General features: G+C 48.7%; 1 protein-coding gene across 1 annotated transcript in view; it reads right to left on the reverse strand.

Moving 5' to 3' along the window:
- The window catches only part of Lgr6 (leucine rich repeat containing G protein-coupled receptor 6), a 116,632-nt gene that overhangs the window by 31,705 nt on the left and 66,227 nt on the right, over positions 1-18,700 (reverse strand). Inside the window, exons 5-6 of the mRNA XM_042682025.1 lie at positions 16,002-16,217; positions 9,653-9,724 (exon numbers count right to left, since the gene is read on the reverse strand). Of these exons, the coding sequence (XP_042537959.1) occupies positions 9,653-9,724; positions 16,002-16,217 (288 nt within the window). The remainder of the gene's footprint in view (positions 1-9,652; positions 9,725-16,001; positions 16,218-18,700) is intronic.

Consider the following 18,700-nt stretch of genomic DNA (forward strand, 5'->3'; position numbering starts at 1 on the left):
GGAGACCGCTGGTTCATCACAGCAAGTCGAACTCAGGCCTCTTGACTTACAACACTTTTCCTACTAGCTAGAGTTAGATCCTGGCAAGGGTACAAATAGCAGGGTGATAGAGAATAGGAAAGAGGATAAGGGGAGGAGGAAGGTTCTGGGGGAGTTTAAGTACTTGTAGGTACATCAACAACAGATGATTATGACCTAGAATCCATTTCTGTGCTGTGTTAGAGTAGAAAGTGGTTGGTCTTATCAGGTGCCAGTGGCTCATACTTATAATCTTAGCTACTCAGAAGGCTAAGACTGGAAAGATTGTGGTCAGCCAGAAAAGTTCCAAGCAGAAAAGTCTGAAGATTCCACAGAGGGAATCTGGAAACCATGCACCTGTAGCCCCAGCAATGATGGGAAGCCTAAAGGAGGTGGGCCACAGCTCAGGTGTACATCCCCAAAAGTGAAACCTTACCTCAAAACATGAACAGCCAGATACTGATGGCTCTCACCTGCCATCCTAGCTCTTTACGTGGCTGAGATCTGAGGACTGTGGTTCAAAACAAATCCAGGCAAGAAGCTTATGGGAGGGCTGGGAAGTTGGCTCAGTGGTAGAGCACTTGCCTTGCATGCCTGAGGCCCTGGGTTCGATTCCTCAGCACCACATAAGCAAAAAGAAAAAAGCTGGAAGTGGCGCTGTGGCTCAAGTGGTAGAGCGCTAGCCTTGAGCTGAAGAGCTGAGGGACAGGGCCCAGGCCCAGAGTTCAGGCCCCACAACCGGACCCCCATAAAAAATGAAGCTTGTGGGACTCTATCTCCAATTAATTACTAAAAAAATTGGAAGTGGAGCTGTGGCTCTAGTGGTAGAGCACCAGCCTTGAGCAGAAAAGCTCAGGGACAGCTCCTAGGCTCTGAGTTCAAGCCCTAGGACCAACACCAAAAAAAAAAGAGAGAGAGACTGAGACTTGAAGATCAAAGTGAAACCAGGTTGGACATACATATCTGAGGAATTCTTATCTCTAGCAAAAGCTAAGAAAGAGTGCAAGGCCCCAGAACTGGCATGCATGTGCACGCGTGTGCAAGCGCGTGTGCGCACACACGCACACGCGTGCACACAATAACCAACAAAAAGCAGGGCTAGAAGTATGGCTCAACTAGTAGAGCACCAGCTAGGAGCTAGCAAGGTGAGCAAGCATGAGACCTTGGGATCAAAGCCTAAAATAAAACTTGTTGATCTTTTGTGTACTCACAAGATTACCTTGAACATCTCATGTTCTTGTGGAAGGCCACTGCACTCACCCGGCCTAGAGACTGACACACAGAGGAATAATGGCAGTGCCTTTCTCCTTTTCCTTCCAGTAGACATGACACATTGGAACAAACACTTCATTCATTACACTCTACAACAGCTGGCTTGCAAGTTGGCCTATCTACTTTTTTGCAGCAATTAAGAAAGATGAATATCATTAATTGGGTTTCCACTTACATTTTTATTCTTCAGGCTAATATTTATGTTTATTGCCAGATCCCAGATAAAGGACCCACAAGGTATGGGATGTGGGCGAGCCTAGCTTCACAGTGGAAACACAAAGCATAGAAATTTCTGCTTGATTGTAAGTGGAGTACTTTTATCTCCCAGAGGCCTGGAACAAAAGCAGGAGCAAGCCCAGTGAATACAGGTCTTAATTGCCCTTCCCACACAGCAGGCAGAATGTGCCTGCCTTGAATCTGAGTCCGAGTGCTTGAGGCCCATGACTTGGAAAGCCAGGAACTAACACTTATGACTAATAGCATTGTTTAACCTTCTAAACAACCTACATAAAAGGCCACCCATTAATAAATATAGCAATTAGTAAAATTGTCATCAGTTTCTATTGCGAGACACAGACACACCCTCATCTCTCCACCTACACTCTCTTCCTTGCCAGAGAGAATATTCAGATATACCCACAGCAAGAGAGCCCCGATACAGTGTTCTTTTTAATCACAGTTGCTGGTTTCTGATACTGACTGTTGTTCTAATGAAGCACCTGGATACACTGAGATTCCTGCAGCTACGCAGCCAGTCTCTCTCTACACAGATCTAGCAGGACACTCACTGTGCTGGCTGTGTGCATTGACCACTGGGGGCTGCTGTGTAGACTGTGCTTCACATCTGCACCCTGAGCTACAGTGCCCCCTTCACCTCCTCTGGTGGGCCTCTCCCGGCTGCTGGACGTCCAGACCACGTGCCCCTGTCCCCCACAGGCCATCCTCACACTCCACCCAAGCTACTTTCCAGTAGTTTGGATCACATTTTATAGATACTTTAATCTTGCCAATCTCCTCCCCAGGAAAGTTCTTGTCAAAGACAGGATACCCAGTTGGGCATGGGTGGCTCACACCTATAATGCTAACTATTCAGGAGGCTGAGAACTGAGGATCACTGTTCACGAAAGTTTGTGAGTCTCTTATCTCTCAATGAGCCACCAAGAAGTGGGGAGTGGGTCTGTGACTCAAGTAGTAGAACACTAAGTAGCCTTGAGCAAAAGAAATAAATAAGTAAATATAAGGGACAGACCAAGCCCTGAATTCTTGCCATAGTACCAGCACAAAGAAAGAGAAAGGGGGGGAAGGAAAGGAAAGAGAGAGAAAGAAGGAAAGAAAGAAGGAAGGAAGGAAGGAAGGAAGGAAGGAAGGAAGGAAGAAAGAAAGAAAGAAAGAAAAGAAAGAAAGAAAGAAAGAAAGAAAGAAAGAAAAGAAAAAGAAAAAAAGAAAGAAAGAAGAGAAAAGAAAAAAAAGCGATTCCCAGAACAGGACCTAATTCTCTAGATGGATCAGATCCCAGTGATGAACAATCTGAGCTTTGAGGTACTCTGGACCATGGCAGACTGTGGAAGCAACAAGGATGAGGGACCCTAGGTATGAGTGTGGCCCATGTCCAGGACATTTCCCTAAGTTAGAGCATGAGCCATCTGTGGCAGCTCCCAGTCATAGAAGACTGGCTGGTACACATTTAAGTCTGAAGTCCAGTGGGGAGCTCTAGCCAGGAGTCACTAGCAAATTTATGATGTTGAAAACTACAATAGCAGACAGGAATCATTGATGGTAAGAGTGGAAATAAAAGATGATCCCTGGGGCTCAGCGATGTTCAGAGCTCAAGGCTGTGAGACAGGAGTGCTGGGAATGGGACATTAGTGATACCTTGAAGGAACTCAGGATCGAGAATCCTTTAGTCTCTGTGGTAGCAGAAGCTATACTTTTGTTGTTCATACAAGTGTCCCCAGTGCCTATAATGGTGATCTGGCACATTCTACAAGTATTTATGGAATGAATGGGTCTAAGGCAGCAGAAGCAAATGGAGCGGCAATCCCTGATTCTTTCCAGCTCCTTCCTGAAGATATGCAAGGACTAGACTTGAACTTCTAAGTTTCCTCTTTGTGGCATCTGCTAAAGATCAGTGGCCAGAGCTCCTCCACCCCCTTTAACCTCTCTTTCCTCTCCATTCCAGACCAGCTGGCTGGGATTCCTAGGGGTCCAAGAGGAGGAGGTGAGAGTTCAGAGTAGTTAAGGCCCCATAGCCAGCAGGGAGCAAGGAGCAGCCCTGACAGGAGCAGCGACCTTGGCTACCCCCACGTCCACGACAGTGGGAAAGGGAATTTTGTGCTGGGGAGGACTATTAATAACTTGTCATGGTCACAGAATGCAAGACAAACTCATTGGGCAGCTCAATTTTCTGCCTCTTATGTCATTAGTGGTTCTGCGGGGAAAGCTGGTGGGGGGGGGAGGGAGTTTTATATGGAACAATAAATTCCTCTATAAGCCACAAAAGCCCACAAATTTGCAGCTAATAAACCCACAAATGTAAAATGATTAAGAACTGGAGAGGAAGGAGTTCCTCCATACTCTATCTCAAGAGACAGTGTGGTCTTGGGGCTGAAAATGGGCCAAAAGCACAGAAACTCCAACCTCCTGGTGCCTTTTAATGAGCTGAATGACCCTGGACAAGTCTCCTGCTCTCTGCCCTGGTTTCCTCAGCTGTCAGATAAGGATCCACCATTCCTACCTTGTCTTCCTCAATAAGTAGCTGCAGGTAAGAGGTAAGATGTGAGAGGATGCAGCCTTAGAAGAAAATCATTCTCTTTCTGGGCAGGGTGGGAATGACTAGCACATGAACTAGTCAACATGATTACAAAGACGGGCTACGAACGATTCATCTGGAACTCTGCATCGTCATTATTTTTCATCAACAGCCTCTCCTCCTACAGAGCCTGTTGTACCCCAAGATATATGCCCAGGTCCTAACCCTTGTTGTCTGTGAAGATGACCTTACTCAGACAAAGCAGCTATGCAGAAGGAATTTAGTGAAGACTCCCTGGATGTTTATAAGAGAAACAGACCAAAGGCCACTGTGAAGACGGAAACACCAAGGCAGGAGAGGTGGGTCTCCAAGCCAACGATCATCCCGATTGCCACTAGAAACCAGGGGATAGGCAGGGAATGGATTCTACCTCAGATCTCCCAGAAGGAATCAGCCCTGCCAACGCCTTGATTTTGAACTTCTGGCCTCTAGAACTGTGGGAGAATAAATTGCTGTTTTCTTAAGCCACCAAGTTTGTGGTAGTTTGTCATGGCAGCCACAGGAAACAAATACTGTAGCCATCCCAGATGGCCTGGGAATTCCTATCCATCCTATAGTGATGAGTCACAGCATGGACCACAGTAAGATGACACCTCTGGGGAATGCTCCACCTCTGCCACCTTCACACACAGTCCATGCAACGTTACAGGAGTAGGCAAGAAAGACAAAGTCAATATGAATCAAGCACCCATAGTACCCCAGGCCCCGTGCGAAGCTGCCTCATTCTACCTCACTTAATGTGATCTTTGAGACAGTCTCCTGAATTGTACATTATCAGCCTCATCATCTATTTGTGATACCTCATGCTTTTTTTTCTTTTTGGTCAGTTGTGGGGCTTGACCTCAAGGCCTGGGCACTGTCCCTGAGCTTCTTTGTTTACATCTAGCACTCTACTACTCTGAGCCACAGCACCAATTTGGTTTTCTGGTGATTAATTAGAGATAAGAATCTCAAGGACTTTCCTGCCTGGGCTGGCTTTGAACTGTGATCCTCAGATCTCGGCCTCCTGAGTAGCTAGGATTACAGGTGTGAGCCACTGGCACCAGGCCACTTCAAGCTTTTAAGAGCTCCGGTGACTTGGGCATGTCATGCACTGGTGGCCGAGTCAGATTTTTGAACCCAGTTTTTCAGATTCAAGGCCCAATCCTTAATCTTCCAGAAGATGCCCTGAGCTCTGGAAGAACCTCAGTGGAAATCTGCTAGAGCTCTGTTCTAGTCCCAAGGCTGACTGTCAGGCACACAGTGAGAGGTAGCCAGAGATTTCCAGGGTCGTGCATGCCACGGGAGAGTGAAAACTGTTGTTATTCGTGGTTACAAGGACAAGCCATGGCTGCTGTTGAAGTAAAATGGTTCTGCAAAAACCAGACCACTGGCCATCTGTCACTAGAGGAGGTTGGACATGGAATGCATGAATTCGTATTTCTGACTTAGACAAGAAATGATGGCCAGGGTGTTGCTGTTCTTCTCACGATGGCCCAGACTCTCCTCCAAAGTGAAACATTCAGCCAGCAAGGTCTCTAGTTGGGCCTGATTTGTTTAATGAGGTTATAACAAAGCCCAGAGATCATTGCCCAGGCCCAAGGAAGGAAGCTGTTGCCCCAGAGGCATCCTGCCTACCCCTCCCCTGAGTAACTTAGATGTAGATATCAAAATCCCAGATGTAGGGAGTAAAGTGGGCCTGTTGGGAGGCAGTGGTTTCTAGAGCCTTAAATTTTGTTGTTATGCTGTGTAACTGGGAATTTGAGGACCGCCTCCTGTCAGGGTAGGACAGCCACCCGAGTCTCCACGCTTGCAATTCCAAGGTCTGACCTAGGAGGACCTGGTACCGGCTTTCAGGACCCTTGCCAGAACTCTTCTACACTGTGATTTCTTTCCTCAACCGAGATCTCTACAACCCATCTGTCCCTGACAGTGCTAATGCCAACCAGAGCAGCATACCATGAGATTCCAGTGGTTTCTTTTTACTTCCAAACCATGCAAACTTGGGCCACTAACCCCAGTCTGGAGATTTGGTCTGATCTGGAAAGTGAAGAAAATGCTACTGCCCAGGCTGAAGGCTAGACCATCTCCGATTCAGTTTTCCAACAGCTGGCGGTGGGTCATCCCCATGGTGGGAGTGGAAAGGAGTTAGGATTGCAGGACAGAGCATGTCCCGTCTGTGTTTGGCTGAGCCTCCCTGGCAAAATCTACAATAACGACGACTGTATGAGGAGGAAACATCCCAAAAGTCAGGCTTCCTGGGAGCACCGCAAGATTTCTTCTCCAGGACTGTGCGGAGCCTGCACGTTGATCTGCAGGACAGGAGAGAGTATGGTAGTACCCTGCTTCAGACTCTATGGAGAGCACTGGGATTTGCCTGACTTCTTCAGAATGGAAGGGCATGGTGGACCACTTTCTCATCTCCCCCTTTCCTTTGAGATAGCCGATCGCATAGGTAAAGCAGGTAAGGTTTCCAGAAGTGAAGTCACATGCTCCAGCAGGTAAGGTTTCCAGAAGTGAAGACACATGTTCCAGCTGATACAGAGGCTAGGATTGGAACCAGGCCTCCTAGCTTCCAGAGTAGAGGGCCCCAGAGAAGCTGGGCCGGGCAGGTGCAATTCGGGGACACTTCTGTTATTGTGCTGATGTGGAGTGGGGGGTGGAGGGCTGTATGCAGAGTAAGGATGGTGGGAGGCGTGGGCCACGTGCTGTGTGCACCACATGTGCCTACTTTGGGGATCCTGTGTGGCCATGCGTGTGCATGCCCGCACCTGGCCCCTCCTTCCAGGTGGTAAGGCTGGGGGCTGCTCTCCCTCCAAAGAGGAGTCTGCAGATGAGCCAAACCCTAGCCCGAGCCAAACCACAGCCTGGGCTGTGGGGGTTTGATCTTTCCTGTGCTGCCAGAGATGAGAGAGGTCTAAGTGGCAGAGATTTACGGGGCCCGAGGGAGAAATACCCTTCCAGTGAGAAGCTCACATGAAAGCTCCCGAGTAATAACTGAGGCCGCCGAGCGTGCCAATTATGCAGCAATTAAAAGGCTCGACTATCATTTCTTTTTTCCTTTCATTCTCCTAGCCACTCCCCCCTCCCACCCTCAGCCCCCTTTGCAATCTGGCTTCCCCCACAGGCTCCCCAACAAATACTCTGGGGAACAGAGGATAAAGAGCACACTTTCCCCCTTTTTCATGGGAGATCAAAAGTTGGTTTACCACTGGAGGGTGGAGAGGACCATGTTGCTGAGATGGCAGTCCTTAGGGCAGGGACTGAGGAAGGAGAAAGGAGCATAGGGCAGACTCCTCACCTTACCCCATTGTCCTGTTTCATCCACACAATCAGCCCTGTAAGGTCAGTATCATCAGGGGCAATGTGTAGCATGAGGGTCTAGGAAGTCTCACAACCTGCTGACATTGGACTGTAGGTTGTCTGGGAGAACTTTCCCTTGTCTCTTGGTCTTGGCTTTCCCATCTACAAAGTGGGTGCAGCCCTGGGCTTTGTGTAATGGGGCCAAACACTCCTGTAGCTAGATGAAAGGGCCAGTGGGCCCTGAGCGGCAGGACTGCTCTGAAATGCAGCCAGCAACCAGCTGAGCCAAATGCCCTGCACAGCAATCCAGTGGCTAATTGAGAAAGAATTAGGCAGCATGCCCCGAAAGTGAAGAAACAGCTGCTTGGCTTTTTTGAGGTGCCAGCCCACACCTAATATATGTGCCCCCTCCTCACCTGATTTCCCAGCAAAACAAACAGCCCCCACATTCCAGGGCCGTGGGGGCAGGACCCCTCCTGCCCTGCTGTTGAATGACAACTTCAAGCACTGTCTCAAGAGCTCTGAGTTTATGGAGGTGGTGAGTGGGCTTTGGGCAGGCAAAGAATGGGCTATGGAGCCCGGGATTCTCCCAGGAAATGATCCACCTCTCACATTTAAGAGCCTTCAAAAATCCCCTGTCACAATTCACACGTGACCAGATGAGGATGATCGCAAGGTACTCTCCCAGCATTGTCTCATTACACTGTCCGAATTAGCACTGTCTGTCACTAGACCACTGGTAGTGACTTCATGCGTCCATCTCTGTAGTGATTTAATGAGCTATACTGTCCAGCTCCAACTGTCCACCTGTCTGTGACAGCCAGGGAGGAGGAGCACATAGCTCAAGTCATACACAGTGGCAGGAAGAGGCTCCAATGTTTCTCACATCAGACCAGGACACACCTAGCCTGTCGCCCTGTACCTCACTCCCCAGCACTCAGTGGCTGAAGGGTGGTCAGGACACTGGGAGAGCCGGGCATGGCTTTGCCATTTCTCCCACAACGGGCTGAGCCCAAGTATAGCCATGCTCCTGGGACTCACACCACAGGAAAGAGGATTTAAAAGCTAAGGGACAGTGCTCAGGCCCAGAGTTCAAGCCCCAGGACTGTTATACACACATACTTGCATGCATGCGTACACACACACACACACACACACACACACAGTCTTGATGCTTAGGTCTGTGCTTCCTTTTCCCTTTCCCCACACACTAAAATGCTGACAGTAGAGGCCTCTTGGGATAGACTTTGTCAAATGGTTATTCCTAACAAGCAGCTTCCCGGTTATAGCCCATGTCCCAGCATAGTTCCCTCCGCTGCTTACTCTGCTTGGAAATCCTTCACCTCAGAAGCTGTGCTCTAGGATGTTTGTTGTTTGTGTGTAGAAAATGGGGAGCCGGTTAGGACAAGAAAGGAGGAACCGTGATCAACTCTGGATGCTGTGAGCCTTTTCCTACCTTTCAGTGGTTCATACTTGGTGACCTGGGAGTCCTTCTCTCCCCAGTGCCCCTCCCGGCCCGTACCATGGGAGCTGCAGGACCTCAGCTGGCATGGCTGGCCACACTTACAGGGCCTGGCCGTGTTTGCTCAGTTGGGGCCCACTCAGCCTACTTTAGAGGGCTGGCAGGACTCCAGAGGAAGTGATGGGAGGGCCCGAGTGCGTTCTGACCTTAACTGAATTCCAGGATGATGATGTGTGAATAATATGGCTTGTTAAGAGTCAACAGCTTGGGTGCTTTTTATAGTCAGTCTGGATGGAGCTCTGAATGGGCCATCTCCCCATTAATCACTTAGCTTGTTAGATCAGTTGGCAAACAGTCCCCGGCTTTTCTCCGTGTTATTCCTCCCCCACCCCCACCCCCGGCCACCCCCCCTGTCAGCAGCACCCTTAAACAGACATCAAAACTGCTATCCAGCCAGTCCCGGGCCTGGCCCTGAGCCTTGCAGGTCCCAGGCTTCACGTCCTAACTCCTAACAAGCTTCTCCTTGCACTGCTGGTTTCTCTCCAGTTTTGGTGGTCTCTGTTGGCAGGGATTTTAGGTTCCTCCTTCCTGGCTCATTGTGAACTCCCACGGGATACCTTCTGCCCACTTGGAATTCATTCTGAGTGGCAATCCAGAGAAAGTGGCAGGAGGACACATGGGTGATAAGACTAGAGCCAGACCATGGCACCTCAGCCCTGCTGCTCCTTTCTGCGCCCACACCCTTCACTCCAGGACTGCAGGTCCCATGGCCAGGCAGGACAGGGCTCCAGCAGGCCTCCGTCACTCACAGCGTCTCCAGACTGTGCAGCCCCTCGAAGCTGTGGGTCCCCACACGCTGGATGCGGTTGTTGTGCAGATGCCTGTGTGGGAAGGAGAGACACGTCAGAGTGAGTGTCACGGCGCTGTGGTGGGCCAGAGAAGCACACGGTCACAGGGGGAGCAAAGTAGAGGCAGACGCATGGACAGAGTGACCTCAGTGGTCAAACCCTTTGTCTCCAGGGACAAACAGATTGGCCAACACTGAGTTCGGAAGCCACAACCTCCGAGGCCTTTCTGACCGCAGCTACATACATCATTCTGGGTTTCCTATTGAAGGAAGGAGGGCAAGGAGAGCCCCAGGCCAAGACTAAAGCAAGCCTCTGCTAAACACTTGGGGAGTGGGGGAGGCCTGATGTCAGAGGGGTTCACATCTGAGCCGTCGTCTATGGCTCTCTTCCTAGGACCCAGCCAGCCTGACTCAGTGGCCAGACGTTCCTAGAGGAGCCAAGAGCAAACCGCTGCAGACAACATATAATTAAGGCTAAGCCTTCTGTTACAACTGGAGAGGGCTGTGGACACACGGAGAGAGCACAGGGAGAATGGTGAGTCTGGAGGAACCGAAGGAGGCTGGCGAGGGGTGGTAATCCTGAGTAGATCGGTGAGCCCAATGAGCACAGGCCATTCCGGGCAGGGCGAAGCGTATGCTCAGAGGTGGAGAGGTGAGAATGAGCAGGGCATGTCTGTGCAGGTGTGGGCCTTGGCCAAAAGCAGGTGTGGATTGGGGAAAAGAAGGAGCTCGGTTTGGGAGAGATTTACAAGATAATAACTAACCGAAAGTAAATGACAGAATTTTCTTCTGCCAATTGCTATTGGACAAAAACTAACAGAAACAAGACTCAGCCTACTCTGAACATTGTAAGGAGAACAAAGTCAGGGAAAAGGAAGACCCTAATGTAAGAACGCTGCAAAACTCAGCGGCCAAGAAAATATTTTGGAGGTCTTTATCATCCTCCTTTGCCCAGAAAATGAACTAACAAGAAGACAAAAATCTGAGAATTAAATCCTCCAAACACAGGGCCTCATGCCCTGTCTACCCAACCATGTTTGCCTTAGTTTGTTTTTTAGACAAAGTCTCACACTTGTGCCAGGTGCTAGGCTTTGGGCCATGATCTTCCTGACTCTGCCTTCTTCTCAGCTGGGAGGATAGCTGTGTGCCACACCCAGCCCCATACCCTTAAATCATAACAGAAGATTTCCCCCCTCCCTATTTCTGGCTTCTAAAAGGAGCACATAAATGGAAAAGTAAAATAAAGGTTTCTTTGGACTGGGGGCATGGCTTAAGCAGTAGAATACTTTCCTAGCAAGTGTCAGGTCCTTAGTTCACTGCCCCCCAACATTGTGTAACAAATAAAATTGAGATAATATCCTGACTCCAAAATGTTGTGATGAAAATTAAATAGGACCTTTAAAGCCTGGGGGAATGGCTCTAGTATTGAGTGCTTGCCTAGTGCACTTAAGGCCTTGGTTCAATCTCCAGCATGAAAGAAAGAGGCGGGGAGGGGAGAGGGGAAAAGAAGGAGAGGAAGAATAGAGGGGGAGGGAAGGAAGAAGGGAGAAAAGGAGAGAAGGAAGGAGAAGAGAGATTGACAGAGGTGGGGGGAGTGTGCACGAGAGCCGGGTGCGGTGGCTCACGCCTGTAATCCTAGCTACTCAGGAGGCTGAGATCTGAGAATCATGGTTCAAAGCCAGCCAGGGAAGGAAAGTCCATGAGACTCTTATCTCCAATAAACCACCAGAAAACCAGAAGTGGCACGATGGCTCAAGTGGTAGAGCACTGGCCTTGAGCTGAAAAGCTCAGGGACAGCTCCCAGGCCCTGAATTCAAGCCCCATGACTGACCAAAAAAAGGAAGGAAGGAAGGAAGGAAGGAGGGAGGGAGAGAGGGAGGGAGGGAGGAAGGAAAGGAGAAGGGAAGGCAGGCAGGCAGGCAGCAAGCTGAACACAATGTAGGCAGAGGAATCAGAGTCCAACTAGTCTAACGAAGACTGGCTACCACTTCAGAGCATACCATTCCCTTCATCACTTTACCAGGGCACAGGACCAGGGATGGAGCCTAATTCACCCATGGTACTCAACCCACAGGCTGCAATCTAGAGGGGAGAACCATCAGGGTCCAAAGAGGAGACAGATGATCAATGCGCAGAGGTCTCCAAGCATAGGAAAGAAGTCATGGGACAATTGTGAAAACATACAACAGGAAGACAGGAGAGAAAGAGAGGATGCAAAAGCTAGGCATAACTCCAAGCCTAGAAGAAAATAGCTCCTAAGTGAGGGACAGAAGGAAATGGATCACAATTGCCTTCTGCTACAAAACAACCCAAGTAATATTTCAAAGACATTTTGTAAACAAGGGGAAACAATGACATTGTAAGCTAGTGTTGGGGGATCATGCCTGTAATACTAGCTACTCAGGAAGCTGAGATCTGAAAATGATGATTCAAAGCTAGCCCAGGCAGGAAAGTCTCTGAGACACTTATTTCCAATTAACCACCCAAAAGCCAGAAGTAGAGCTGTGCCTCAAGTGTTAGAGTACTACCTTTTAGCAAAAAAGCTCAGAGACAGGGTCAAGGCCCTGAGTTCAAGCTCTAGGTCTACCACACATATATGCGTGCGCGTGTGCATGCGCGCACACAAATACACATACACACAATATTCTCTAGGAAGAAAAAAGAACAGAATCTGCTGCTTGAAAGCATACATTGTTCCAGGAAAATTAGATGCAGAACATGCTCCACTGTGACATATTTGAGTTATGCTATTAAAGTTCAAGAATTTAAAAACATCTTCAGGCAGGAAAAGAAAATCACTTACAAGGGGTAAAAATCAGGCTGGCCTCCAAGAAGTTGTTCAGATATTCAGGCCATAGACTGGACTCATCCAACATGGATGGGGAAGTCTGGAGGTTGGGAGTCTGGAAGTTTAAAACTCTTGTCTATTTTGACCTCCTTACCTCCTCTATCAGATTCCAGTGGGGAGACTGACCCTGTACCTAGGGAGCTTCTAGTCCAGTAGGAACTCACAGTCCCTGCCTTCTAGGACCAGGTTCTTGTTCCTTACCAAGGCATTTCGTGTATGTGTGCATATGCGTATGCATGTGTGCATGTGAGCCTAGACAGTGCTTCTGAGCTTTTCACTCAAGGTTGGCGCTGTACTTTCAGCTTCTTGGTGGATAATTGGAGTTAAGAGTCTCACTGGACTTCCTGCTCAGGCTGGCTTTGAAGCTCAGTCCTCAGATCTCAGACTCCTGAGTAGCTAGGATGACTGGTATAAGTTTCCAGCACTTGGCAGCATTTTACTTCTTTCCTTCCCATTTCCTTCACACATCTATCTTAACCATCACCAACCCCTATCATGCCTCCTGCTTCCTGCTGAACTCCTGTCTCTCCATTGCCTACTCTTCATCCTCCCTGCCAGCTCTGCTCCAGACTGTCTCAGGTTTCCACACATCCAGCTCCAGGCCTCTGACTCCCTCTTCCAAAACATTCATTTAATCCCTGGAGTCCTGGACACCTCTGGTAGCCTAGCCTGGAGTTGGTGCTTGGCTTGGAGCCTGATGAAGATACACATTAGACACAGGACATCACTGCTGTCCAATGAAATGCTGCCAAGGGGTCCTGTCAATACCCTGGGCGTAGTGGAAAGGGGGTTCATGCCTTATCAGAGCAGCCCAATAAACAGCACAGCGATTGAGCTGGGCACCAGTGGCTCACACCTGTGATCCTAGTTACTCAGGAGGTTGAGATCTGAGGATCGTGGTTCAAAGCTAGCCCCAGCAAGAAAGTCCCTGAGACTCATCTCCATTTAACCAGGGAAAAAAAGCCAGAAGCAGAGGTATAGCTTAAGCCCTGAGTGAAAAAGTCAAGTGAGGGTATGAGAAGCCAAGCAAAAAGCGTGAGACCCTGAGTTTTCCAGCCTAAATACACACACACACACACACACACACACACACACACACATACACACACACTCGAGCACAGCACAATGTTTAAAAGGGATTGAAAAGATACCCTACCTTCTCTACCACCTTTGTCTGCTCACACCTTCAAACCGAAATTCTTTCTTGCTTCCTGTCCAGCCCAGTCTTCCCAATCTGTCTCCTAGGTCTCCCTACAGCTCACCAGCTGTCCCTGGATAATGTTCCTCAGACTCCTTTCCTCTTCGTGGTAATTTCCTTCTGGAACCTTCCTTCTTCTGTTTCATGTGTGAGGGATAAAAGGGTGATGTTTCTAGCCTTATGCAAAGGGATTCATTGCCCCAGATTTGTTCCTGTGCTGCTAGTTTCCTCCCACCCCTGCTTAGTCCCCGTTCTTCTTCATACCCGATGGGTCGCCCAGGCCTCACATCTGTAACAGGCCTTACTTGTAGGCTAACTCCCTGCCTTCTAATGAAACCTTTAAGGCGTCCATGACTCCTTTTTATTCTTGATCTTCCACCATATGAAACCTCTAAAACAGATGAATTCTTCTTTTAAAACATCCCTCTCACAATCCTGTCTTCCATTTTGCTGCCTCACTACGCTGATACGTAGAGCCTCCAAACTGATCTTCCTGTCTCCCCATCCCCATCTAGCCTTCCTTCCCCCATCCATTCACCTTCCTACAATTCTCCCTTTTCACTCTCACTTGAAAACCTCCACATCCATGGGCTGGGAAGTTGGCTCAGTGGTAGAGCGCTTGCCTTGCAAGCCTGAGGCCCTGGGTTCGATTTCTGAGCACTACATAAGCAAAAAGAAAAAAAGCCGGAAGTGGCGCTGTGACTCAAGTGGTAGAGCACTAGCCTTGAGCTGAAGAGCTGAGGGACAGCGCCCAGGCCTAGAGTTCAGGCCCCACGACCAGACCCAAAAAAAGAAAAAGAAAAAGAAAACCTCCACATCCCTTCTTCCACTGGCAGGCCAAAGTCAGATCCTTGTTCTGCCACTGTGAGTCCCCAAACTCTCCTTTCCAGACTCTTCTCCCACCCTCTGCATGAGGACTCTCAGTTCCAGCTGGACTGGCCCATTCACAACCACTCCTGACTTCCCCTCCATGTCTTAAAACTGTCTTTCTCTTTGCTCGTCCAGCTCTGCCATCTTTCCAGGTGAAAGCCTCCCTCTCCCTCACCTGTTAGGCCTCTCCAATTCTCCCATGCTACTATGAACACAGACTTCTCACCTGGTTATGTTTGCAGGAGTAACACAACAGCCTGAGTTACCTTTTCCACAATTCTGCCATTTGAACTAGATGGCAAGCCCTTCCAGGGCAGCAGTACTGGGTCATCCTGGGACCTGCAGTGCCAAGGGCTCTGTAAGTGCCTGATGCTGCCCTTGTATCATGAAATTCTTATTTTCCCATTGTCGTGTTCCTTATAAAGATCTGACCCCATTCCATCATGATGTCATAGGCCATATCACCAATGCTAAAAACACCTTGTTCTGTTGGCTTTCTACAAATATCCGCACTGGCTTCGTGAAGGATGGAGAGGACTGTGCTCCGTATGATCTTTGTATTGGTTCACCAAGATCCCAGGACATCATTATACAAACAATACTGGTGCCTGCCTTTTCATTGCTCATGTGGAACTAAGCATTGTCCATTCCTTAGACTGGAAAATCTCACTAGATTTCCCAGAGCAGGAAAGGCAATGCTACCACTTAGCAAAGTCACTAACATGTATGTTCTTGAGCCATGGTTCTGCAACAATTAGTATGTAACCCAAAGCAATTACACATGACCTGTAAGCCCTTGGTAATTACCCTATGAACTTACCAATCATTCAAAGCAATTAGCTGGAAGCTAATTTGCACTCTAAAGTTCCCACTGAGAAGGCAGAGTTAACTCCAGTCCCTACTGCTGCCAGGGATGCTATCTCCCAGGTAATTACCCTGATGGAGGTTTACTGTCTAATTACATGTGATGGCTTTTTCTACTACTTTAGGCCTGAGGAATGAGGTGAATTTATCCTATCCTTATGCCAAAGCACATGACTGTATCGTTTGATGGTCAAATACGATAGAAATTATTTAAGAAACTCTTGATTTATATTCCAATTAGTATAGTGTTGTTATATTTACATAATGAGAAAATAACATCTTAATTGAATTCTTAGCTTCTGATTATATAGTCCTTTCGTACCTCTCTGAGCACTTCTATAAGTCAAATGTCATCTGGATAATCCTGTGGGATCAACAGGGGGCAGTCATCCTCATCAAACTGAATAGGTTTGGTAACATGCAGGAGGGAGCAAAACTAGCCAGGCTTCCTATCCAAGAGAAGACATGCAGCCTCCAGTCCCCTCTCCCCCAACAGGACCCCACCAACAACAGGGTCACGTCAGTACTCACAGCACCACAAGGCTGCTGAGGTTCTGGAAGGCGTAATCTGGGATGTGGTGGAGGTGGTTGAGAGCCAGGGTCATGGCCTGTAGGGCAGGCAGGTTGTTGAGGGCCTTGACAGGGATCTCTGTGAGCGCATTGTCATCCAGCCAGAGGTGGCGGAGGGAGGTCAGCCCCTCGAAGCTCCTCTCTGGGACCAGGGAGATGAGGTTGGCATCTAGACGCCTGGTGGAAGAGAAGAGAAGGGTCAATCCAGGCACGGGTAGATCAAGCTCAGAGTGGGCAGGGCCAGCCAGTCCCCTAATGAAGCCTGTGAACTGCCAGAGACTAAAGTTGTGACTTGGGTCCCATGTATTACGCACCCTACCCTTCAAATTCACACATCTGGTCTCCATTCCAACCCATAATTCTAGACGCCTTATGCCACACATTCCTGTTTATGACCCCAGCTTTTCCTCTCAGACTCAAGATTGGCCCTTAGTGCCAGGTGCTGGTGGCTCATGCCTGCCTATAATCCTCATGATTCAGGAAGCTGAGATCTGAGGATCAAGGTTCAAACCCAACCCTGGCAGGAAAGGTCATCATACTCTTATTTTCAATGAATTAGCAAAAAGCCAGAAGTAGAGGAGTGGCTCAAGTGGTAGAATACCAGCTTGCATTGAAAAAGATAAAAGCCAGTGCCCAGGCCCTGAGTTCAGCCCAGTACTTGCACATACACATGTGTGCACACCCACACTCACACAGATTGGACCCATGGCTCCTTTGAGGATAAGCAGTACTTCTCATCTCCCCACGCTTCCAAATCTCTTCTAGAGCTCCTCTGTTCCATGTGTGACACTCTTTCCCACTCCTGTCCACTCCAAGGCCATGGAAACAGACTTGTCTCCAGTATTAACATAGGAAAATACCCTTGTGATCCTAATAAAGATGTAGGCCACTCTCTGTCACACACTGCTAGCACCTCCCATTTCTTGTCCTCGCGAGGACCAGTAGTTTTGTGGAGATCCTACTCAATTCCTGGAGTGAATTCCTGGCTGAATCAATGACCTATGGGAGGTGCCAGCATGCCACAGATGAAACTCTTGATCACTGCCTGTCAGAACAGGTGAACAGATGGTATGACTGTGTCTATGCACAGAGATTCCAGGCTGACACAATAACTTCTGACTGAGCGCTACAAGATGCTGGTAACCCAGCAAAACAAGGAGATTGCCACCTTAACTTTTTAACTGTGTGCCCAAGTCATGTGATATTCTATCAATACACAATGTCTCTGTCTGGGACTTAGACTGAACCCTATTCACTCTGTGGGGCAGGCACTGAGGGCAGAGACAGGCTTATGTGTGAGAAAACTGGTAAACGGAGAAGATAGGATGAGCACACTAAAGGAGCTATGTCATCACACTGGGCACGCACATGGATTTTGGTGTCAGAGAAGCTGGCTTTGAATCCCAGCTCTTTGGTTCACTAGCTATGTGACCTTGGGCAGCGTGATCTCTGTTAAATGAGAGAGCCACTCGGGATGCTGCTCAGAGGCCACCTACTTGTACCTGGCCCTGTGCCCAGCATATGACAACTGCTGCTCAGCAAATGGAAACAGTGATTATTATTGGTATCACGGTTGTCACTTAGAACTGCTTGCAGCCCAAGGCTTCCAGCATTCCCCACAGGGAGTCAGACATCGTGGCTTTGTAAATTTACCCATCAGGTTGGCAGTTACAAATGGCAATGCCCAGACCTGTTAGACCAGCCAGGCCCCTGCCCCTCCCTGACCCCCATCTCTAGTGGGTTGCTAGGACTTATCCGTCTGACCTCATAAAGATATCTACATCTGCCCACTTCCTCCATCCACACCAGCACTTAGGTTTTTCTATCTCAACAATAGCATTTGTGATACCCCATTTCCTCCTCCTCCTTGTTCAAATCCTACCTTCGTTGAAGAAGGCTATCTCAAAGGGACCTTCTGCCTGGTGCTAAACAGGATTCTGAGGTGTGTCTATGGCCCTAGGGAAAGCTGAGACCTTGATGCTGTGTCCCCAAGATGGCCTCCCCAGGCCAGGAGAAGTCTGGGTATGTTCTTGTAGAGACAGGATAGCCTCTCCCACCTTCCTTGCTGTGCTTGGTCAGGCTGTCAGTTTGGGACTTTGGAACAGGGGATTCAAAGGGCTCTCATTCAGACATTTATTCAAAATCACTGCCGGAGGGTCATCCCTCAACTCGGCCTTGAGCTAGATGCTTGGAATCTAGCACTGAACACAGCATCTGCTTTGACACATTGTCTTTCATATAACCAGGGTGAGGTAGAGTCCCCATCTTCTGATCATTGATGATCGAGTCTAAGAGCAAGGTCTCCTAGGACCCACTGAGCACTAGACCACAAGAGAAATGACCTTCCACCCCCTCATTCCATCTTGTTCTCTTACCCAGCTATCTGTGGTCAGTATCTGGAAGACTCAGTGCTTTAAGACATGAATGTGCATATGAAGCAGTGAAATCACCTACAGGTCATGGCTAACATGGTGTCACACTTAGGAATCTGAGCCAGGAAGATTAGGAGTTCAGGGCTAGTCTGGTCTACGTAGCATTATCCTCTCTCAAAACAACATCATCATCCAAAATCAGGTTCTGCTTTAGTAAGTCTGGGGTAGGAGGGACCTAAAATTCTGCATTGCTAACAAGGTCCAGGTGGTGCTGACGCCAGTGGTTTC

The sequence above is a fragment of the Dipodomys spectabilis genome, unplaced genomic scaffold (assembly GCF_019054845.1).
Source record: "Dipodomys spectabilis isolate Male_0828 unplaced genomic scaffold, ASM1905484v1 ptg000069l, whole genome shotgun sequence".
In the NCBI taxonomy this organism is placed as follows: Eukaryota; Metazoa; Chordata; class Mammalia; order Rodentia; family Heteromyidae; genus Dipodomys; species Dipodomys spectabilis.